The 24,208-nt window shown below is 47.0% G+C and overlaps 1 protein-coding gene across 10 annotated transcripts in view; it reads right to left on the reverse strand.

The window, feature by feature from the left end:
* The window catches only part of KALRN (kalirin RhoGEF kinase), a 648,894-nt gene that overhangs the window by 49,145 nt on the left and 575,541 nt on the right, over positions 1-24,208 (reverse strand). For 6 of the 10 annotated variants that reach the window (XM_034999991.1, XM_034999993.1, XM_034999994.1 and 3 more), the window contains 9 exons: positions 22,803-23,086; positions 21,187-21,291; positions 7,665-7,795; positions 3,334-3,400; positions 2,409-2,512; positions 2,156-2,225; positions 1,793-1,879; positions 978-1,070; positions 163-213 (listed from right to left, as the gene is read on the reverse strand). In XM_034999991.1, the coding sequence (XP_034855882.1) occupies positions 163-213; positions 978-1,070; positions 1,793-1,879; positions 2,156-2,225; positions 2,409-2,512; positions 3,334-3,400; positions 7,665-7,795; positions 21,187-21,291; positions 22,803-23,086 (992 nt within the window). Of the gene's footprint in view, positions 1-162; positions 214-977; positions 1,071-1,792; positions 1,880-2,155; positions 2,226-2,408; positions 2,513-3,333; positions 3,401-7,664; positions 7,796-17,765; positions 17,862-21,186; positions 21,292-22,802; positions 23,087-24,208 lie in introns of all 10 variants that reach the window. The other 4 variants (XM_035000002.1, XM_035000000.1, XM_035000003.1 and 1 more) reach the window with 3 other exon arrangements.

Here is a 24,208-nt window from a genome sequence, read left to right on the forward strand (position 1 = left end):
CTATTTGCCATTCCCCATCCTGTCGAGCAGCTGCTTGCAAGGGGCTCTCACTGAGAGGACTCTGCCTGGACCCTTGGTCCTCGAGAGCCAGTCCTTCTCCCTTAGAGACACACATCTAACGCTGTCGCCGAGAACAGCCAGTGTTGCAAGCAGAAGACTCACCTCGATATCGGAACACTCCAAACCAGCCTTCTCACTGTATCTCAGGAAGTCCTAGCAAGTGGGGGGAGCGGGGAAGGGTGCAGGATGGTGACATCAGTTAGGAAAATAGAGCACTATTAAAAATCCAGCATCATAAAACCTCCGATGACACCCAGACAACTTTCCTCCCCAACAGACACGGCAGTGCGCTGTAGAAGCTGAGATATGAACTTCTGAGTCATATTGGAAACAACTGGAGAAAAACCCCCAAATACTCAAAGATTAAAAGCTGTGGGAAAAGCAAGGGGGCGGGGAGGGAGGGAAGAAGTGAGAAGGAGACTGTAAGCATGAAGAGAGGGGGGGTTATGTCCAGAAAGGCTGGGAGAAAGGAAAGCTCAATCTCTCTCTTCCATTTACCTCAAATCCTATAAGACAAACCAAATTAAACCATTTTTTAAAAGTAAAATATGATCAAATTTTAGGTATTACTCATCTAAGCTTTCCAGGGCCTTGCCTTGGCTCTTCTTTCTCCTCGTGGTCACTCTGATTTTATGTCACTATTTTTTATTTTGTAAAGGTCCCAAGTCGGTGACAAAGAGAGTGCATTGAAAGAAAATGAACTAACCTCCAACCTTAAAGGCAGGAATGACGTGCGTGCGATTTATTTGGGGGCAGAGCTGACACAAGTAACAGACAAGGCAAGGTAACAGCCCACAGACGCCCCCCGGTTCACGGGAAAGCTGTGGTGGAGACAGAGCCTCACGCTGACCTGCTCCCCAACTCGGAGGCTGAGAAGACCCTTCTCGGGCCCTGACTCGGGCTCACAGCTCTCTTACCTTGAGGAGCAACTGGTATTTTGTGATTCTCTGAATGGGCTTGATAAGGAAGTCGCTGAGCGTCAGCCTTTGGTTGATCTCCTGTTTCACCTCCTGGAACACAAGGGAGCTACGTCAGAAGAAAAAGGAGCCAAAGGGCTGGGGTCCTGGGGATCAGGGGGCAAGGTGAGAAGGACAGGCCCTCACGTTTGCTAATGAAGTTTGAGAACCCTCAGAGCGGGGGAGAGGGAGAGTTGCCCACACAGCTGCTAACGGGTTATGAACAACACATCACGGCCACCTTCTGCCACCTTCTGCAGGTCGGGCACCTTCCCACCCCGCGTCCGCTCACTCCGGCCCTGGGGGCCACGCCGGAGCGGGGGACACGCCGTTCCCTCTGCTGCTCCAGGGTCACGTCGGAAGGGCTTCTCCTAGGATCGGCGAGCAGTCGCCTGAGGGCTCTTCCTGAGGCGCAGCCTCGCCTCTCTCTCCTCCCCCAGCGCGGCGCTTCCGGCCGGGGCGCAACAAACACTCGCAGGGGCTTGACGGAAGCTCCGCAGCGGGAGCGCACGGCCCGGCTGGGGAGCGCGGCGCGGGCCTGCGCTGGGGACGGTCCCGGAAGGGGGCACCGAGCTCCTGAGGCGTGTCCCCGTCATGCCACGCACGGGCCGCCGGGCCGCCTCAGCTCCAGCCTCGGGAACTGGGCCACGCCAGTGGCTCCCCGGAAGGGGTCCCAGCGCTGGGAGGGGGTGGGGTGGGGAGCTGTGGCTGGACCATGGCTGCCCCGGCCCGAGGTGCTGCCCCGCCCCCGTCGCGGCGAAGCCCGAGCGGCTTACTTCGAAGTAAGCGTCGTACTCGGCGACGACGTACTCGGAGCGCGGCTTGTTCTGGCAGTACCACACGTAGATGTGCAGCTTCCGCTCCTGCAGAGGCAGACGGCGGGCGCTCAGGCGGCCGCCCCCCGCCCGCGCGCCCCGCCGCAGAGCACACGGCCCCCACGCCCCGCGCTCTGGGGACACGGGCGGCTAAGTACCACGGACGCAGGAGGACACGCAGTAGGCAACAGCCCATCTCACCCAAAAAAAAGCCCTCAGGGAGGGGCGAGAAGGCAGGCCAGTGGCGAGGAGAGCGGGAGAGAGGAGGAACTTTCCAAGGCATGCGGGGAGGGCGCGGTGCGGAGGCCGCGGGGAAGCACTCACGTGTTTAATAAAGAGCTGGGCCAGTCTGTCTTGCTCCTGGATACATTTTTCCAGTTCAGCCAGGAAAAAACTAAAAGGAGGGAGGGGGATAAGGGAAGGAAGCCACCTCCTTCAGAACAGTATTATTTCTCTGGGAGGAGATAAATGACACCAGGCTCTCCCCCAACCCCACCCCTAAGGTCGGCTGCAGGGGGAGGATGGGAGGGTCCTGGATTCGCAGGATGCCCTGTCCTCAGGACAACGTGGCACTTACTCCTTATGCCAGTCGTAAATCTGGTGAATATTTCCAAACACAATTTTATCCTTCCCTCGCATGTCCTCAGGGACACCCTTTTCTTCTATTCTCTTCATGAAGCCCTGTAGAGCAGAGGCAGGGGTCAGTGGGGCATTTTCAGGAGAAAGCTTTCTTGCCAAGCCCCATGTACCGCAGCCCCCCCCCCCCCCCCCCCCCGGTGTAAATGCCCCCTCTCTGCAGGAGTCTGAGGGCAAGCTCTTCTGTGGTTTCTCGGTGTCCAGCCAGGACTTCACCCCATGCAGAGTGACAGACACAACTCTGATGAAGTTCTAGGTCCCCTTCTTTGTCTCCAGCCCCCTTAAGAGAAGGTCTTTTTCATCCAAGAATCTAAATGCCCCTAAAGTAAATCCCTAAGAAGAGCGCTGTTTTATTTACCACCAAGTTGACTCTTAACTGTGGACTTGTCAGTCTTGTCTTATGGGTGGATTTTTCTTTGTCTGTCCTCTTGGTAGCCATAACATTCTTCTTAAAATCTAAGGAGACTCTAAGCCCCAAGGTTTCACTAGGAGTGCCCTGCTTGTGCCCATGGTGACTCATAGCTCTGAAGAATATATGTCCATATGGTTAAACGCCAAGGAAGAGCTCTTGAGAGAGTAACTGGTCACCTAAAACAAGGTGAAAGGACTCAGCTTTAACCAAGAGGCTCCCCCAGATGCTGCAACATTTGGGACCCCATCTCCCTCTGAATCTCTCATATTTCAAGGAGAAAAGAAAAAAAAAAACCTACATATTTCATTTGATCTATTGTCATTTTTAGTTTCATTTCTGCAAATACACAGAAGTATTTGCACATAACCCACAAGTTAAAAACACTTGGGCCCAGATAGGGTCCAACATGCCTCTGGTTAGGTGACCGCAGACCCACCTTGAGCTACATACTCACCTCCACCACAATCCCCAGATCCTTGACATAGTCCTTTTCTGTCTGTACCAGCTCATTCAGGACAAACCTGAGCGGGAGATTAAGAACAATGAGGGTTCCTCTTCATTGTAAAGCAAGAAATCTTCACACTTAAGTTGACAGGAAAGTTACTTTGGCACTTTTATGACAAGACATTTTGGCAAAACTGAGTTATGAAAGCTTTGAGGCCAAGGGCTCACCATGAGATTTTCTTCCTCCATTTCCAACTCCATTCTGTGATTACCAAGAGGAGAAAGGCATTTGCTTGATAACCAACCTTTGAGGTCTCAGAGACACCAATATCAAGTGAGGCCTTTTGAGATACAGAAGCTACAATTATTCCGATAGGTGTCCCTGGTAACCGGCCTGCAAAAGCCCCAGTCAGAGCCAGAAAGGTTGACTGCAGACATCCCGTAATCACAACTTTCAATGCAGCAGCCTCCCCTCTCCCTCACAGATGTGGGGTGTAACCACTACAAGAACCCTTGTTTTCTTAGTTTCTTTCTTGTTAATGATTTCCTCCTCTCGGAGCATTTGCTTTGTGCCAGCGCTTCATCTGGAATTTCTCATGCTTATATCAAGGGAGGCAGTGTAAGCCCTGTTTTCTATAGAGGAAGATACTGAGGCCGTGTTGCCCATGATGACAAAGTCCGTAGCAGAGTTGGGATCTGAACCTATTGTACCAGAGTCCAAAGACTCTGCTCTTTCACTGTTGCCCGCTGCCTGGCAAACTACTCAGACTGGCTCACTGGGGTCCCTGAGACCTCAAAACCAAGCACTTCTCTTTCTTTCTGTCCAGAGAGTAAAGAGCTGGACATAAAACACTCAGGGCTGTGCACGGGAGCAGGCTAGGTGCCGTGCGGCTTACTGGAGTCTGACTCCTACTAGCTTTTTTGCCTGGAGCCACACAACTGCATTTTTGGCCCAAGTGGCAGAAGGGATAGAGTCCTGGGATGTCCAAAGCAGACCCCAGCATAAGGGCTATAACTGTTCTGAACCCAGGAAGCAATTCATCTGAAATTCTTGATCTATACGGCACGAGAAGCCAACAAATCCCCGGATCTGGGCCTCAGGGTGATGGGGAGAAAGCAAAAAGGAACACATGCTTCTTTATCAGCATGTCCAGTACTTCCAACCAGTTTCCTCTCTCCAATATACACAATCCACAATCATGTGTTATAGGCCACAGGAAGGAACTGGCAAGGCCAAATAAAAGCATTTAAATATATCTTTAGCATGGCCCATGTTGCTACTTGGAGGAAAGTGGCAGAAACCCACAGGAAAGTGGGAGTGGGAATTTGGGGCTGGGAGGGCCCTTTGGAGATGAAGTCCAGCTCCCTGTCTGTAGGTGATATTTTTATCCTATGGTATCTGCTGACAGATTGAGGGCTGTCCTGGGCTTTCCAGCCTCTAGGGAAGGGGACTGATTAGACAAGGTGCTGCTAGTGGGCCTGGCATCATTTCCCTTGAAGGCCTGATGAAATACTTGGGGAGATCATGGCACATTAATAGACATTCTGAAAACGTCCATAAAAGATTTAAGTTACATGCAGCACAAGACAGTACATGATCAATTGCCAAATAAATTGAACTGATAATAAAGCATTTTAACAAATGTTCGGTTCTTATTAGTAAAGGTTATTTACAAGGTAAATGTTATTCTTTGGGCCAACTAAACTTCTTCCAGCTATGGGTCAGACCTATTTCTAACTTCTGTGTTTCACAATGATGGGGAATGGCTGGTCTTGCACAGGAAATCTCTTAGAAGCTTTGTATTGGCTGTTCCCTCAGCCAAGAACCCTTTCCCTCCATGGCTAATGGCCGTGGCTAATGGCTTATTCCTTACCTGCTTCTAGTCTTTGTGCAAATGTCAGAACCATTTAAAACTGCAACACAGGCTCAACTATACTCCAAATCTCCCTTACTATTTCTTCTTTTTCCAGCTTCTAACATATTTACTAATTTATTTTTATTTTGTTTACTGTATAATTTCTCCCTTTACAGTGTACACTTGCCATGAGAGCAAGGACTTATCTTTTGTTGTCATGGTTTGTTTTACTCACTGATATATCCCATACCTTGGTGCAGAATAGGTGTTCAACACCTATTGTTCAATCAATGAGGCGCTAAAACTTGAAGACAATCAAGCCCACTCTCAGCTTTTTTCTTGTCCTGGACAAATAACTTTGTTTTCATCTTTTCTCCAGGGAGCTCTCATTTAACCCTTTGATATCTGGACTGAGTCTCCATTCTCTGTACCTCACCTCCCCCAAGCCCCCCAACTCCCTGGCCTCTCGCCTCACACAGAGTTCACAATTAGACATGTATATATATTCTCTCTTTCATCATGGCCATAAGTTACAGCAAGAGCAATGAGACATTGGTAACAGCTGGATTTTCAGGATAGCTCAGGATGCAGAGAGCTGTGGGGTCAGGCAAAAGAGTAAGAAGGAGGAGAATAAATGGGTAAAGAGAGCAAAAGAGGCAATAAACTTTTGTCTGTTGGAGCAAAATCAGACAACAGCACATCTGGAAGCAGGACAATAGCTTACATGACTGCTCATGGGCCTGTTCAAAGTGACAAGAGCAGTGACAGGCTTGGCCAAGGACCACCTGCTACCCCAAAGGTCTCCTCCCTGATCTGAGTTTTGCTTGGCTTGACAAAGAACATCGGCTCCAACGCTGCCTCTTCTATGTAAAAACAACCCTGAGAAGCTAAAGAGAAGCAGCTTTGTACAAGTCCTAGAAAATGTCCATTTAGGGATGGTATTTTTCTACCTCTATTCCATTCTTGGGGTTCCCCTGAGTACCCATAAAGTTGAGGGGTAAGTTTGGAACTGAAGAGATACTTGCCCAGCTCCACCATGAAGTGACAGCCCTGCTCTGAGGCCAGGCCCTGGCTATGACGTTTCTACTTTTGTTTCCTGGGAAAGAAACTCATAAATGTTCACTTTGCCTGTTTCCAGGCAACAGAAGGGCCTGGCCTCACTGATTTTTGCTAATCCTCATACCTGTGACCAGGCTAAAGGAATGACGAGTCGGAGGGAGAAGGACAGACTAATTAGCAAAGGGACCAGTTCTCTGGGCTTTACAATCTCTCACACACCAGGCCACGTCCAAGACTCATCAAGCTCTGCTTCCAACATGGAGTCAAACCCAAAACAGGAAAATTAAACTTTTGGAGGAATTGTGGTTTTGCATTAATGGTATCTGGTATCTTCTTGATCATCTCAAATAACAGAAGACGGACTTGACATCAGGGTGGATAACTCAAACCTTGTGTAAAATATGGATTTTTGTGAAATGGGCTGCAATGTGAATTTTACTTACCCCAACTATTAAAAAAAATTGAAGACATTCTCTTGGAGCTAAGTCCACAAACAGATGCAAAATTAAACGATTAGAAAAGGAGTGGAGGTAGGCTCTGCCAAATGGCACAACAGATGCCTTTCCTACATATGACTTCCCTACATTTTGAGAAATGTTTCCTCAGGTGAAACTCTACCAGACTTTCTATCATGGATTCTTTAATATGGGACCATAATAATAGTCCCATAGTTCCTGAACTTTGTTGTTTTCCTTTTATCAGCATGTGTTATTTCTTTTTTAAGAGATTTATTTATTTATTTATTTGAGAGAGAGAGAGAGAATGCAGAGGCAGTGGGAAAGGGAGAAGCAGTCTTCCCTGCTAAGCAGGGAGCCCGATGCGGGGCTCGATCTCAGGACCCTGGGATCATGACCTGAGCTGAAGGCAGACGCTTAACGAACTGAGCCACCCAGGCGCCCCAACATGTTTTAAATTTCTAGCAGAGGGCGCCTGGGTGGCTCAGTTGGTTAAGCGACTGCCTTCGGCTCAGGTCATGATCCTGGAGTCCCTGGATCGAGTCCCGCATCAGGCTCCCTGCTCAGCAGGGAGTCTGCTTCTCCCTCTGATCCTCCCCCATCTCATGCTCTCTCTCTCTGTCTCATTCTCTCTCTCAAATAAATAAATAAAATCTTTAAAAAATAAATAAATAAATAAATAAATAAATAAATAAATAAATTTCTAGCAGACTTTGGTTATAACCACACTTTGTCAATAATAGCTGCTATCTCCCAAGAGAATACTTCAGCCTAAAATTCTTAAAGTCAGTGCCATTGCAGTGCCTTGTTTATCAATGTACACTGTACAGATCTAGGTCACCTTTACTTAGAATGAATGATATCAATGGAAATACAGTGTGGGGAACCCCTCTGTAATCCTCCCCAAACTTTCTCCACCTTAACCCATTGTACACATGTGCACTAGGGTAGAATCTGGAGAAATCACTTACATCCGGCCTCTCAGGGCCTTGGCTTTCTGTTCTTCTTCCAGGTTTCTAGGAGGTGTGGGTGGGGTCATCCCCTCATTCAGGCAGCCTACAGGGTCTTTCAAGCTTCCCCGGTATGAGCCTCCTTCTAGACTCTGAAAAGAGAAGAAAAACAGCCTTAGGGAAGTGTACATTGAAAAGTCATCTGGAGGCCCTTGTGTCCCCTCCAGCCTAGCAGCAGCCAACTTGGTAGACCAGTAGCCAAGGCAGTTCTCACCGAACGTCAATCAAGTGCCAGAAAGCCAGGTACTCTCCTCTCCCTGCAGCAGACTGCCCAGAGCTGCCGCCTTCTCAGGCAATCAGGATGAACTTGCCGTCATGTGCTGCCAATTTCCCGACATAATGAAAATTGTCAAAGTGACTTGTATCTGGGTAAGAGCTACAGAGGTAAAGCTAATCATTGCAATTCTACGTTAATGAAGCGGTTAGAAAAGAAAATCAGTTGTGGGACCATCAAATGCCAATTGATAAGGGAAGGGTAGCGACAGGAGAGCTAGTTGGGTAAACTCGTGTTTGTTAAATCAGCTATACTTTTTTTCCCCAAGAGGCCAATGAGATGCAGACAGGAAGAGGTCAATAGATTTAGCCTTTCCTAAAAATATCTTTGCTAAGGTTATTTACCAAGGGTTTTCTTTCATTTATGAATTCCTTTAATTTCTTTTAGTTAAGGTGCTGCAGGATTGAGAAACAAGGTAAAGGTATTAATACAGTACTCTAGAAAGAGTTAAAGGCAAAGGATTCTAACCCCAAATCTGCTATCACTGGATGATCTTAAGTGAGACAGCTGCAATTATTCCATGCATGCTTCAGTTTTTTTCAATTTTCAAATCAGATCTCTCCTTTCTACAGATTTCTAAGGAATATACCGAGACAATAGTTATATAATCCCTTGAAAAATTAAAAATATTCTACAATGATGAGCTCTCCCCCCCTTGAAGCTGTTAACAAGAAGGATATGTAAAAATGGGGCCAATCTTAGCATTTTTACAGATGTCCTCAAAGAAAGATCACACAGCGACACTTAGCATTTCATTATGGAACATGGCAGAAGCAATGTGGATAAACCGTAAGCCTGGAGATCAAGGTCAAGGTGAGCGACTCTAAAACAAATATGGGAGTCTCATCCAAACTACCCACACAAGAGGCCTATTTACAACAGTCTCTGCGGCTCAAAGGAAAGGCTTCACTATGGAAGTCTTTGAAAACATCAGCCTTAAGGTCAAAGTCACAAAGATCAAAAAGTCTCCAAAAGGGTGGGAGAAACAAAAGGCTTCAGCATAGTGTTCAGCCTGCACTTGGAGTATCTGTCTAAATTCTCATAGCTGCTGTACTTCAAGATAGGACAAATAAAAGGAAAAGTCCAGGGGAATGAAACAAAAAGTAAATGAGGTGTTGGGTCATTCATTATATGAGAATAGGTGGTAGATATTAAGATGTAAACCTGAGGGGCACCTGGGTGTCTCAGTAGGTTAAGCGTCCAACTCTTGGTTTTGGCTCAGGTCATGATCTCGGGGTTGTGAGATCATGCCCCACGTTGGGCTCCATGCTCAGCAGGGAGTCTGCTTGAGATTTCTCTCTCCCCCTCTCTCTCTGTCCCTTCCCCATTCTTTCTCAAAAATAAATGAATAAGGGTGCCTGGGTGGCTCAGTCGGTTAAGCCTCTGCCTTCGGCTCAGGTCATGATCGCAGGGTCTTGGGATCGAGTCCCACCACGGCTCCCTGCTCAGTGGGGAGCCTGCTTCTCCCTCTCCCTCTGCCACTCCCTCTGCTTGTGCTCTCTCTCAAATAAATAAATCTTTAAATAAATAAAATAAATGAATAAATCTTAAAAAAAAAAAAGACTAAAGCTGAAAAATGTAAAGCTGAGAAGAGATGTCAACCTTCTTTCCCCTACTCTACCCCAAATCAACAAAATGTACCAAGGGCCAAGCATGAATTTGTTACCAACAGCAGAAACTAGAATTAAGAAGATCGTGCTTTCAAGTTCGAGAGAGAGAATTTCTTTTAACTTGTCATGAAGTTATTTTACAGGACAAGTGATCAACCGTGGAAGTTGTTATCCTGAGAAGCAGGATAGGCTAAAAATACAGAAAGGTCAAGGAGAGTTTAGCTAAATTTATAGATTCAGGATCTGTAACCAGTTATTAAGGAAATGAGAGTGTCTGGTGCTGGGGTCTGACAAGCCAGTGGATAGGCAGGCTTTTCAAGACATGTGACCTGTTCCCTGGTGCCATCGCCAGAGACAGGCTCCCAGGCAGATGGACCCAGCTGGTGATTGATCTGATTACATGCCTTTTACTTCCCCTCCTCCTTGTCCCATTGTCCTATTACAGCCTTTGTTCTGCAGCCTGTTGGCTGGCAGGATGCTGACTGCAAAGCCCAGGCAAAAAGGCTTACATCTCTGCCTACAAGGCTCTCCTGTGGAACATCCAGCTTGGCATGTCCACTTTCAACCCTCTAGAATGAAGGATATCTGAGGAGTCCGAAGTGCCACACAGGGAAATATGTTCCATATCTTCCTGCCTATGAGCAAAGCAGCCCAAATTATCTCTGGGGAATGATTCTCCGCAAGGGGGTGAGCAGGGCAGAGGCAGTGAGAGAGGAAGAAGAGAGAAAGGGTCTGGCTAAGCTGTAGTCTGGGAAATCTGCCTCATAATGGCGTTGGCTATCAATGCTTATTAACTCAAATGCCGTTCCCTCTGAGGACCTGGCTACCAGGGCTGGAGTGGGGATCCTGGGTCCCAGCCACGGGCAACTAGGGGCGACCTGCCACTGTCTGTGCTGCTCCTGGTGGGAGGCAGGCAGCGGTGGCTGGGTTGATGGGTAGTGGGAGGACTTCTGCCTTGCCCGGGGCTCAGGCCACAATAGTCTCAGCAGGCAAAGGAGAAGGTGCACAAGGAGAGGGCCACAAAACTTCCTCCCGTTGGTCCAAGGCCAAGGAACAGAAATGCAAATAGGATTCGAAGCAGTAGACTAAGTATAGAGGAAGGCTGTCCCCACATTAAAAATGAACCCATTTCCTATCTGCTGGATTGTGGATCACACATCCATAAAATGCCCCCTCCTTGGGACTCCTATAAGTACCCTTTATACCAGTCATTACAGTACTGCGACTGATCATCTGTTTGTACTCAAGCGAATATTCATTGAGCATCTACTACATGCTAAATACTTGCCACGCACTGCAGAAATGAAGATGAATACTATTTGGCTTCCTACCCGCACCCCCCCCCCCCCCGCCACCATAATCTAAGCTATCATGGATGCTGTTCTAGATGGAAGAGGCTGCTCTCTGGGGGAAGAGGGGGTGGAGAGGGGAGGGAAAGGAAGAGGCAATGCTTGAACTGAGTATTGAGAAATAGAGATTTCACTGGGTCCCCTGATGGGAGAGCATTCCAGGCAGGAGCAGCACTCTGAGCAAAGGATCAAGGCTTGAACCTACCCAGGGCAGCCTGGGAAGCTGAAAGCAGCCCACACAGGTAGAATATAGGGTATGAAAGGGGCAAGGGGTGGGGGGTGGTGGCAAGTGACTATATATTGTGTGACTTGGGGTGAGTGAGCACTTGGGAGGGAAGAGGGGAGGAGTGAGACAGAGAACCCTGGAGAAGTATGTAGGGACACATCATAGGGAGCTTTGTGTGCCGCATTAAGAAGTAGAGACTTCACTTTCTAAAACCATTGATGAAAGGGTTTGAAGCAGGGAATTAACATGATTGGATTTAAGTTTTAGGAAGATCAGTCTTAATGTTCCTAAGGGCTTTTCATGACTTGGGAAAATGTCTCTGATATGACAGTAAAGGAAAAAAGGACTTCACTTTTCTATACACTCGAATTAACTACATTATTTTTAAAAGGGTCTAGGAGAAAATATATCAATATTTCAGCATGGAATATGTCTAGATGATGATATTATCAGTGATATAATTTGTGTTTATACCCTTGTCTTTATTCCAGTTCTTCCTGAATGAGCATATATTGCTTTTATTAGTAAAAAAAAAAAAAAAAAAAAAGAACTATTAAAAAGTTTTTTAAAAAGAAGAAAGAAAAGAAAAGAAAATCCATCTGATAGTCATGTAGAGAGATGTCAGACTGCAGTCAGGGAGGAAATGTTGCAATAGTCCAGGCAGGAGAGCATTTTGAGCACTAACCCTAGGGTGTGAGCTCCATTAAGGAAGGTTCTGTGCTTGATCTCAGAGCTGGCACATAGTAGGACTCTAAGAATTTACTGAATGTACTATGGGACTCTTGGGGGAGAGGTCAAAGGTCATCTGAAAAAACAACAGATAAGGGTGCTGGTCCAGCACCAGACACCACACCAACCTCTTAGCTTCCCCACCCTGTTCTAAAAATTTATATAATATTCTCTGGATAAAAAGTACTAGATAAAAATCATTTCCAGGCACATTAAGGGTGGAGATGGGGAAGAAGATAACTGAGTAGTAGAAAATGTCATGTTTAGGCAAATGACATTTCAGGTTTGTGACTTTGTGTTAAAAATTTTTTGGTGGAAATCGAAACTTTTCTATTTCAACAAGCTCAGGAACCTTTTCCATAGAGGGAGGCCAGAGGCACCCAGTGCCTCAAAACATACACTTCCACCATGGGTGTGATGTGGCCATTATTTCCTCTCCTCTGGGCTCTTAACTTCGGCTAACTCTACCTTGCCACTGATGAGCAGGCCAATTCATCTAGAGGAGAGCAAAGCATACATACACACAGATGCAGCCTCGCCTAGTCGTGTTTCGTGGCCCATAGGGCTGGACTAGAGAGGTGAATGCTATCAAAGCAGGAGAACCAGAGGGAAGGATGTCTTGCTGAAGCAGGTAGACACATTCTAGGATGCCAGGCCACCAGGTCGACTGAACAAGAGCTCAATCCCGGCCAGCCCCTACCCCAAAGGCAGAGGATTATCAGTCAAGGGGCCATTGGTACCATCCCAAGCCCGGTGAACTACTGTGACATGCCATCTGAGGACAAGGGCTCAGACAGGAGGCGTTCTTTCTAGATGCTTGATCTTTCATCTCAGGCAGGCTGTGAAATCCTGTGGCTGTTGAGAGACATGCGAGATTTTTCACATGGCCAGGAAGCTCTTGTTCCTCAAACTTGAGGAATAAAACCAAATCACATAGGTTGTTAAGCTATCACCCTGCCCTGTTCACTCAACCACTAGTCTATTGGCTGACAAATACTGTGTCCCCATGGCCCAGGACGTGTTTATGGAAGAAAGGGATGACACTGTTCCCTTGCCCTGACATTCACAACACAGATCACAGATGAGATGGCTAAGAGCTAACATGTGTAGGATGCTTGCTTATCATTTTACAAAGAACATTCACACCTACTCAATCATCATGGTATCTCTTTTGAGATAAGATTCAGGTGGACAGAATCGTCACTGCTGATAAAGGAGATAAAAGCTCTCCTTTAGTCTACAAGTAACTAAGTATTTGTCTAAGACTACTTAGTCTACAAGTAGACTAAGTAAGGTGCCCATGGTTACACAATAAGTAGCCAAGGCAGGACTACAACCCAGGTCTCTGATTCCCTACATATCCACTACTGCTACCACCCATCCTCATGTCTAGGAAAAGCTTTATTAAAAATCACACAGGGAGGGGCACCTGGCTGGCTCGGTCGGTAAAGCATGTGACTCTTGATCTTGGGGTTGTTAGTTTGAGCCCCACGTTGGGGGCTAGAGTTTACTTAAAAAAATAAAAAGTAAAATCACACAGGGAAAGCAGGGAGAGTCCTTATTCCTGGCTTGGAGTTAGAGACAGTATCTTAATATGAAATGTGGAAAAAATGTGTGAGATCTATTTGGGGCGAGGTGGGTGGGTATCTTCTCTTGGTAAATAAAAGCAGTGATTCAAGACCAAGGCTGGCAGATGAGAACTCAAGTGTCTACTAATGTCCAGAGGGACTTGTCAAAGGAGTTCTAGGAGAGCTTCAAGGGTTTTTGTCTGTATTGTATGTGAGCTGGAGAACACCTACCCTTGTTTCCTACCAGCAGCTCTGGGGCAGAAGCCTTGGTGCCGTCACGACCACGTGACCATAATGCACCAAGGGCAGATTTGGGACTCCGAGACACAGGGATCTCCAGGCTTTTGGGTGGAACAGAATTTGGTGCTATCTCTGGAACAACCAAAAAAGAAAGTAGAAAGAATCCAAGCCCTAGATATAAAAGTCCAAGTATGCTAGATGCTCCTGTAAAATTTCCAGACTCTGTCAATTGGAAAGGAACTTATTACCTCATCTCATACTGAACTGAGATAACTTCCACCCACAGGTCTAGGTTCCACCCTCCAGAGCAACAAAGAGTGAGACCAACCCTTCTTTCCCACGGCAGTCCTCAATGAATTCAGGACAGCTCTTACGAGACTTCTCTCTCCTAACTTCTCCCCCTATTTAACCCAGTACCTTCAACTTTCCTTCAAATGATATGGGCCACACGGTACGGCTTACCTCCTGGGGCCTTTCCTCTGAGTTCAAGAACACTTGAGAATGCTGCGTTCGGAACCTGATACATGCATGACTCACGCTACTCATGGCAGGTACGGGCTGAAGAACTTTGAGGACAATGGGGCTGTTACTTTCCTTGATTGTACACTGTACTTCACTAACTTAGCCTATGAACACACACTGGCTATTTTGGCAGCTGTCACACTGTTGTACTTACAGTCACATAAAAACTCTGGAACTTTCATAGGTACTAGGTCTCACCCTCTTCTCAGCTAAAGAGCTAATGAGGAATAGGAATACAAGCCTCAGAGGTAAAAATGCAACTCGGGGTTCTCAAACATGCCTGGGGGAAACAACCACCTACTGTTGCTTCATTGCTCTCCCACAGTGGGTGTGTACTGGGATGGGAGGAAAGAAAGCAGAGGGAAGGACAAAGGATCAAATTTTGGTGAGAAGATTCTGAGAAACCAAACTGCTGCTCCCTCATTCCTCTCCATGACATGGGCTTGGTTTTACTTGTTTGGCCAAAGAAATCTACAATTCTGGGTTCAGTACAGGTCCTCAAGAAGTAGTTATTGGTGGAAGAAGAAGTTAAAGTTCTTATTGTGGGAACGTACCACAGAGCAACCACTCATCTGATAGAGGTTTGTTGAGGGCCTGTTACAGGGCTGATCTGCTCCACCAACACCCTCCACTTCCTCTCTTCTGGGAAACTTGCTCTCAGGGGACTTCTCAATATCTGCCCTTACCTGTTTAACACCAGACACGCCGATCACACAACTAGAGGGCTGTGGGGACTCCCAGCAGTGCTCAGGTGAGCAGTAATAGCAGGATAAAGGTAATCCAAAATACAGAAAAATACAGCCTTTTGGAAACAAGTGTCTACTGATGTATGAGTGTAAAAGCCTCCTGTGTACTAATGGAGGAGGGGAAAACCATGTCCTAAATGACCAATCAATCATCTTGCTGGGTAGGGAAGCTGCACAGATTAAGATAATGAAAAGATTAAGACACTTTAACAAATAACCCAACAGAACTATCTAAGAGCTGCCCCCCAGTGTGTGGCTCACACAGTAATTGCCACGGGACTGCACAGGAAATCTGGCCTGGGTGAGTCAGGGAAGCCCTTCTGGGCAGATGAGATTCCAGTGGGGCCCTGAAGGACCTATGCTTTAGATAAGCAAAAATAAGAGGGGGAATGTTCGAGAGAAGTAGGGTGGTATGAACAGAAACTCAGAGGGAGGAAAGCCAAGTGCACGAGGAAAACAATTTGGTTGGTGCACAGTTCATCAGCCAGAAAAAATAAGTGGTCACAGGCTGGCTACAAAGCATTAGAATACTGGATAAGTGTGGATTTTATCCATGGAATATATTTTTTTTAATTTTTAATTATTATTATTTTTTATTCTTATGTTAATCCCCATACATTACAACATTAGTTTTAGATGAAGTGTTCCATGATTCATTGTTTGTGCATAACACCCAGTGCTCCATGCAGTATGTGCCCTCCTCAATACCCACCACCAGGCTATCCCATCCTCCCACCCCCTCCCCTCTAGAACCCTCAGTTTGTTTTTCAGAGTCTATCGTCTCTCATGGTTCGTCTACCCCTCCGATTTCCCCCGCTTCATTCTTCCCCTCCCGCTACCTTCTTCTTCTTCTTCTTTTTTTTTTTCTTAACATATATTGCATTATTTGTTTCAGAGGTACAGATCTGAGATTCAACAGTCTTGCACAATTCACAGCGCTTACCAGAGCACATACCCTCCTCAGTGTCTATCACCCAGTCCCCCCATCCCTCCCACCCCACCCCCCACTCCAACAACACTCAGTTTGTTTCCTGCGATTAAGAATTCCTCGTATCAGTGAGATCATATGATACTCCATGGAATATTTTATCCAGTCATTTCCAAACTTTGATCATATTCCTCCATCAGTAAACATAATTTTGGCCATACATTGCCAAAACATGTAACTTATTTATAACTTGTATTTCCATGCTACTGTATTACCATTATGTACGTAACAAAATATGCCCCAAATCATTTTTAAATGATGAGATGAAGAGATTCCAAAATTGTCTTCCTGCACCTCAGTAAAGTGTCTTGGGTACCTGAAGGCACCCCAACCCTAGAGACAACCATGGAGGCAGGAGGGAGGCAGTGAGCCTTCACTGAGGAGAGAGGCAATAGCAGTGCTCGTGGAAGACCCACCAGGAGACCGAGGCCCGGGAGGCAGGCTGATTGGGCAGAGGAACTACTGCAATAGTCCAGGCATGAGGTCAGGGCTCAGGGTCAGGTGGTGAAAGGGAAAATGTAAAGAAAAAAACAAAGGGTGATTTTTAAGGGAAAACACTGTTAGTATTTGGAGAGCGAGGAGGGTGTGGGGGTCAGTGTGGAGAGGAAAGGAGAGCAAGTGAGGAGTGGTCGGAGAGGCAAGATTTGAAAAGCCAGTGGAGTGCCCATGAGAGCACTCGACTCCCGCCAACAAGACAGGGAGGGTGGCAGGAAAACGGACAACCTTTAGACGCAGTTACTAAAAACATCAGCCGAAATAGTCTCTCTAACTTAGGAAGGAAAACTTAGAAGGAGAAGAATAAAATCATGTGTTAAATTTCATCAGTATTCTCCAAGCTAGGAGATTTAAAGACAGAGTTACTGTAATCAGAATTATGATCGGGCAGTGTTCCCTGCACGGCATCCAGCATTTTCCTCTAATTCCTGGGCCAAGGGGAGGAGGGTTTAAATGGTGCTGATAAGCAGAACTGCCCAAGAGAGGTCTGGCAGAAGCATAGACAGTTATGCTAATGAGAGTTGCAGGAAAAACCAAACAAGTGACACGGATGAGGGTGAAGGGCAAGGAGAATGCTTCAAATTGCCATCCTGTAGAGATATGCATCAGTGTAAAAACATGGCGCAGAGGAATAGCATTATCCAAAAATGAGCTCTTTCAGCAGCATGGTGCCCAAACCCTAAAGCAGCCAGAGCATAACCCTTCTCTGCAGTGATCTGGTTGGCCCCCGAGACAGTCACAAGCTAGGCCAGTTTTCAGGGGCGTAAGTTCAGTTTTCCCCCATGATGGGGGTATGTCTCAGCTCCTCTAATCTCTAGTGGGAGGTATCTACACACTTTTGCCCATTCCCCGTTATAATCAGCAATCGACTTTTACAAGACTCTGCAAGCTAGAAAATTGTTGAGGGCCCCCGAATAAAATTACCTGGTGCTTTCAAAGACCCAATCTGTGTTCTGTGTCTCAGCAGCCAAGTTAGCTTCAGGGCTAACCAGACACACACCAGTCACTGTCCAAATGCCGCATCGCTGTGGGTCAGCGGACTGGGCTCACAGGGAGGCTATTTTGTCTTGGATACTTTTTTCCTTTCATCAATGCCACAATCCCAAAAGGGCCTATTAATTGCCTATGCCCATTCCAAAAAAAAAAAAAGCTAAAAAGACTTTGGAGCACAAGGTTTTTTGGAAACCATCTTTAGCTAGAAACAATCCTATAGGAGGAATGGAGGGCAAAGGAGGCCATGGCAGACAGACGCCAGGCCCCGGGAGCCACATGGAGGTGAGACACACACAGAACTGCCTCCAGGACCCCCACTTACCAGCTTGCTTTTGACCAATTGTTCTATTGCACTGACAAGGTCTGCAGCAGAAGGTACTTCAGTGGAAGCCTGCCGGGCTGCTAGCAAAGAGGAGGACTGCAAGACATTGAGCAGCAAAGGAAAAGCAGATTAGCAAGGAATGAGGAATAGCAGTTAGGAAGCAAAACAGCAAGTCCACAGCTCAAGACAGGCAAGGGAAGCAAAGCTTTATGTCTAGAGGCAAGAGATCACAGAGGGAGATAGGAGGGGGTGTGGGACAGGCCTGCCTGACCCCTTGTCAGGAATTCTGGCCAGCAGCAAAGCAGGGATGGGACTAGGCTCTCCTTTGGCAGGCCTCCGGAGGAGCTGAGGGCAGGGTTTGCTGAGTTCCCGGGAGGCCAATAGGTAAGGGCTGCACCCACTGTCAGCAACAGGGGAGAGGGACAGACAGAACTCTGGCCACGACAGGGCTGCCCATTGCTGTTCCAGGGTATGAAAGGAATCCATAAACCTAGCCTCAAATGTGTCCAAAGGAGAGAAACTGTCTTCACTTTGCTTAAATACAGATTTTAAATATAGGTCTTCAGTGTGTATCAAGCAAAAATTCTAGGGCAGAGCACTTAAAGACCAGGAAGCTAGAAACCCTGCCCACTCACATGTGCGTACACGTGCGTGCACACACACACACCACACACACCTCCACAGACATAGCTGTTTGTGCTAAGGCCCCCGAACTGAAACACCTGGACGTAATAAATGGTTTTAGCAAGGAGTTGTGTATTTCATGTTGGAGTCACCAGGGACTATCCTATTCATGGTGAAAGGAGGCTCAAGCCAAGGGCCTGCCCCCCATCCACTTATACCAGCAAGAAGGACTGACTGGTTCATGTGGCTGTTTGGTCAGTGGTTTGGGGAATCCTCCTCATGGAGGGATGGTGGTTTTTATCTTCCTTCTCCTACTTGAGAAGAAATTGGGAGAGAAATGGTTCACTGCATGCACACGTATGAGCTTTCCCCCCTGGCATAGCTAAGCAGAGGGCAACTGTGCTCTCAGGGCCCAGGACACATGCTCTTTTGGTCTTTGACACTGATCACCACAGGGATAAAAAGCTGAATGTCCTGGCCATGCTCTGGCTTCAAGTTTGTCCCTTACGTTAGGGGGAAGAGTTTCAAAAAGGAAGCTACTTTTCTAATTTAAGGTCTTTGCTTCTGAGATGGGGTAAAACAGTCAAATAATAATTAAGAGAGATATAACAACACTCTTTTTTCTCTTCTGGGGAATGCAGGAAAGGAGCTTAAGTCTGTTTGGAAATCCAAGCTATCAACTTTTTGATTTAGTAATCCCACCCCTGGGAACTTATCCCAAGGACAGAAGTCCAAAGAACAATTGCTGTATGTACAAAGTGATCTGCAGCAGTGTTATCTAGGGTAGCAAAAACTGGAAACAACCCAGGATATCCCAAAACAGACTGGTCAAGCAAATTATGATACATCAAATAAGGGAAATACTCCCCAGCTATTAAAATTGTAGTTATGAAGATAAAATTAATAAGATTTTTAAAAAATTAAATAAAACATTGAGCATATCAAGTGCATATTACAATTATAAAAATAAAACATATACACATATGAACAAATAGTAGAAGGGAACATGGAGAATCAAGGCGGTTGTATAACATTACAATAGGTAGACTAAAAACGTCCTTATAGACTGTTGTAAAAACTTATTTTACTAAGTTCAACTCCAATTGCTAGAAGTTCTGAGGCTCCCCAAATATTTCAGAAAAACAAATGCACAGAAATCAAACAGGCAGGGCTGAGGAGGGTGAATGTGTCTAAAAAGGGACTGTTGCCATCAGTCCTCTTTCTGGCTAACAAAAAGCCACACAAATGTCTGGGGTGAGTCCGCCTTTTCAGTTAAAGATTATCCAGAAACAGCATAACATCCTCTTCCCCAAAACAAGCTGTGTTTGAGGGAATTCGAGGGGGAGGGTTCGTGACCTTTACTTTTCGGATGCCGGCTGGCACCTCCATGCGGAGGGCCGCGTGGGAGGGCCCATACTGTGACAGGAGCATCCTCCGCCCCACACATGCTGTCACTGTTCACAGAACATTTTACAAGGCTAGGCCTCTGGGAACACAGCAGCCTGGCTCCCGTGCTGACCTCAGTGTGGAGCGCGGCACTTCTGCTCCTGGGAACCCAGGATGGACATCGTGCCGTGCTTCCTGCTACTTGCCCTTCCGACAGTTAAGAGTCAGGGCCACCACCGTCACCGTCACAGAGGGGGCATCTTCATCATCATCCTGTCCCGAGAGTCTCTCCCTCTCGCGTGGCACCCTGGGAGACCCCAACTAATGTCTGGGGGTTCGTGATCCAAATACAAAGCAGAGGGAATGAACACAAGGACTGGGCTGTCACCGGACATGCTGAAGCATCTGCAAGCAGGCCTTTCTGAACTGTATCCCTGGGGGGTGGTATGAAGATGTGTTCCCCGCGTCTGCCGGCCCCACCGCCTCAGAGCGGGCCGTGCCACGGCAAGGCGGTGCACCACGGAACACAGGGAGACCCCGGAGGGACGGCTAAGCCACCACCACCACCACCACCACCACCAACCACTCTGAAAAGAAAATGTAAAGGACAGTTAAAACCTGCGGAGTCCAAGGGGACAGCGGCACGAAGAGAAGGCAGGAAAAACACACCGAGGTGAAAGCAGGGTTTGCTAGGAAAATGAGTGACAGAGCGTGCAGTTCAAGCAGCCCTGAGCCTCGGCTGGCAACCAGGCCACACATCCAAGCTGACCTCTAGAGCAAACAGGGTGATCGCTCAGCGATTCGAGGCCACGTAGACGTCTATGCTGCAGGCCCCGGTGAGCCTCTGCGTGCTCACGAGGCAGGGATTTTTGCAAGACCAACCACGTGGCAACCTGCACTTAGGTCTTCCCACCTTTGTCAGCAACTCCCCCTTAGCAGCGTCTCCATCCCTCCTGTGGTGATCGCAGAATTTGAGCTTAACCGGAAGCTACTGTTCCTTGGATTTTAGAGCTCAGTATAGGGAAAACGATCAGCTAAAACACAGTTCAGAAGTCAGGTACAACAAAGTGATCTCAGCCTGGAACGACCTCAGACTCCTTTTGCGACAAATAGTTCCTTTCAGGATCTGCAGCTTCCAAAGACAGAGTCATTATCCTTCATCAACAGGACAAGACACCAGACAGATTCCCGCTCTGGGACTTCTGCACGCGCCCCTTCACTGCCCAGAATGAGGTCAGACCTCCAGGGCGGGGGGAGGGGACATCTACCAAATCTAGATGGAATCTGCATTACTATGGATTCAGGGAGATAACAAGGGAGAGATGGTATTACTACCCTCACCACACACACAGGACAAAAATCACATGTGTTATACATTGTTCTTTCAAGTGAGAAAGTAAAGAAGTCCTACCATCTCATCCTGTGTAGGGTCATTGTCGAAGATCTTCATAGGAGGAGGGAGGGGGGTGTGTGACTCTTCATCTGGCTCATCTTCGCCCCAACCTTTCTTGTTCTTCTAGAACAAACGAGCAGCATTAGTCATTCAGTCCTATGTTTCATATAGTTAAAGATACCAAGGGTTCAGGACTTAGAATTTTTTAAAAAAGCAACATGTAAGATACCCTCCTTCCTCAACACATCCTTATTTTTTCAGCCTCACCGTCCTCCTCTGTGGAATGGGTGCACCTTTTTATCTCAAAGGACAGTGAGGTTCAAATGGGGGAAAACACACACACACACACACACACACACACGAGAAACACTTACCTCGTTAATCAGTCAGGAAAGGAAAAAGCTGAGAGTGGTCAGAGAAAACCTAACTTTTTTTTTTAAATGGTTCTTTATTTATTACATGCCTTCAGTTTTACTTTCATGGATGAGCTGCTGTGTCCATGAAATTCTTTTTTTTTTTTTAAAGATTTTATTTATTTATTCATGAGAGACAGCGAGAGAGAGAGAGAGGCAGAGGCAGAGAGAAGCAGGCTCCCCGCCGAGCAGGGAGCCCGATGCAGGACTCGATCCCAGGACCCCGGGATCATGACCTGAGCCGAAAGCAGATGCTTAACCATCTGAGCCACCCAGGCGCCCGAGAAAACCTAACTTTTTAAGCTTTTGAAGGACTATTAAGCCACAGTCTGAGTATCACCAGGCTCTACTGTCATTCTCAGAGGGAGAAATGGCAGATAGCATAAAATTACAAACAGAGTCTGGTTACATAGCAGGAAGAATTGCTTAGCCACATCAGCGAATAGAGCAGGTTAGTTGGCCAGAAAAAGACAGCTTTCATTCCCCCAACTAAAACACACCCACTGTATTTTGATTACAGAATCTCAGCTTTGAAAGGGACTTCGGAGGTCACCCAGTCTGACCTCTCGGCTAATACAGGGATCTCTCCTACTGCTATGTGAGGTCATATGGCGTCCCGGCCCCTTCTAGCATGGGTGTCTATTCGCTTTCATGGCAGCTCACTCATCACTAGCTGACCTCCATTAAAGTTCCTCTTTGAGCTGCAACCTTGCCTTCTGTAAACCTTCACCTGTTAGTCATAATTCTCCCCTCTGGAGCAACCTGGAGTTGTCTACTCCCCATTTGTATGTGGCACTGGTCTAGATACTTGAAAACAGCTATAGTCTCCCAACATGGGCTTCTCCTTCCAAGGGAAATGGTCTACCTTCTTTTATTCTTATTCTCAACTAGCAGGTTTTGATGTAGTCCTTAGTAGAAGCAGGGGATTAGGTGACCAAATGGCTGCCCTCTGGCCCAGGCCCCTATCTCCAAATCTGGCAAAATGTTGTCTATCTGCTGGAAATTCTAGGTGCTAGTCAGTCTCCGAATTGATCACACATCAGACTGGTAAGGTCTTGTTAGTACAAAAACTCAGATCACTTGGGCTCAAGAACACAATCTACTGGGGACTAGAGACTGGTGCGTTTACAGAACCCAGGGAAAGAGGCCTCACAAAACTCCAGGAAGGATGTAGGTCAGAAGCCCCCTCCTGATGGAGGCTCCAGGGCCACATGTAAGTACCTCATCGGCACTGTCTCCCTGAGGGGTTGTCTCATCCCCAGGCTTGGGAGATCCCAGGTCGAAGCTCTTCCGGCCATCTCGTACTTTCTTCTGCTTCTTGATGTTTCCATCTGCTTTTCCACTGTTGAGCCGGCGCACCGGACTGGTCAGCCACTTCTTAAGGGTGTTGGTGGAACGCTTGGGCCCGGGGGAGCTGTGGATGGAGTTCAGGGAGGGCTGAGACTGCAGGTTGGCCACTGACTCAGACTTGCCTCCGTTTTCACTTGAGGAATGAGAGTATGCATCTGAGGAGAAAGAACAGACCGACACAGCCAATGTCAGAGGCAGTTAAGGGGGGATAGTGTGGCTGGGAGTAAGACAGTTCCATCCTCAGGAAGCTGGGACACAAGGCAGAATGTCAAGGCCAGCTGCAAACCCTGGTCAAGGCAACCCTCTCTAGAGGTTAACAGCTGACCCTCACTCAATTCTTAATGTGCAAGGCACTACTCTGGGAGCCGTGGATATCGGAGTGAACAGAAGACAGACTCCTACCTTTGTGGAAAAAAATCAAGATACTAAGCAAGAATTACCAACCAGTAACAATGTCACGGAGCGTCTATTAGGTAGTGTATTTTAAAGACATTTAAGACCTAGGTTTTGGGGCGCCTGGGTGGCTCAGTTGTTAAGCGTCTGCCTTCGGCTCAGGTCATGATCCCAGGGCCCTGGGATCGAGTCCCGCATCGGGCTCCTTGCTCAGCGGGGAGCCTGCTTCTCCCTCTCCCACTCCCCCTGCTTGTGTTCCCTCTCTCGCTGTGTCTCTCTGTCAAATAAATAAATAAATAAAATCTTAAAAAAATATATATTAAAAAAAAAGACCTAGGTTTTATTTTCAAAGACCCCTTATCTAGCTACACAAACACATACAAACACACACAGACACAAAGAAAGAGAGAGAAGAAAGAGCAAGACAGAGCATGCAAAACAAAGCCAAATTCACAGAGAATGTGATTAACTGCCACAGGGCTGGTATGGACTCTAGGTGATAAGCTAGCAGAGTTCAGAGGAAGGTCAGATCAGTGTAGGCAGGATTGGTCTGAAAGAGTTTAATGGAAGAGATGTGTCTGAGTAGAAGAGAAGGGGAGAAGGAACTCCAAAAGGAGAGACAGCAGGAACCAAAGCAGGAATACTGAAAAATAAGTTAACACAGCCCATAAGGAGATCCTCTGCATGAAGTAAAGTTTTGATGGAGAAAGAGAAACTGGATAGAAAGATTAGTGAGGATATTTAATAATAAACGAGAAGTGTCTGACCTTTATTGTGAGACTATCCTGGGAAATGACGCAATAAAAAGGGTTTTGTTGTTGTTGTTGTTAATTAATCTGGTCACTATATACAGCATAGCCTTGGGAAGGAGGGGTCAGAACCAG

Source organism: Mirounga leonina, unplaced genomic scaffold (genome assembly GCF_011800145.1).
Source record: "Mirounga leonina isolate KUSES-001 unplaced genomic scaffold, KU_Mleo_1.0 Mir_115, whole genome shotgun sequence".
NCBI classification, from domain to species: domain Eukaryota; kingdom Metazoa; phylum Chordata; class Mammalia; order Carnivora; family Phocidae; genus Mirounga; species Mirounga leonina.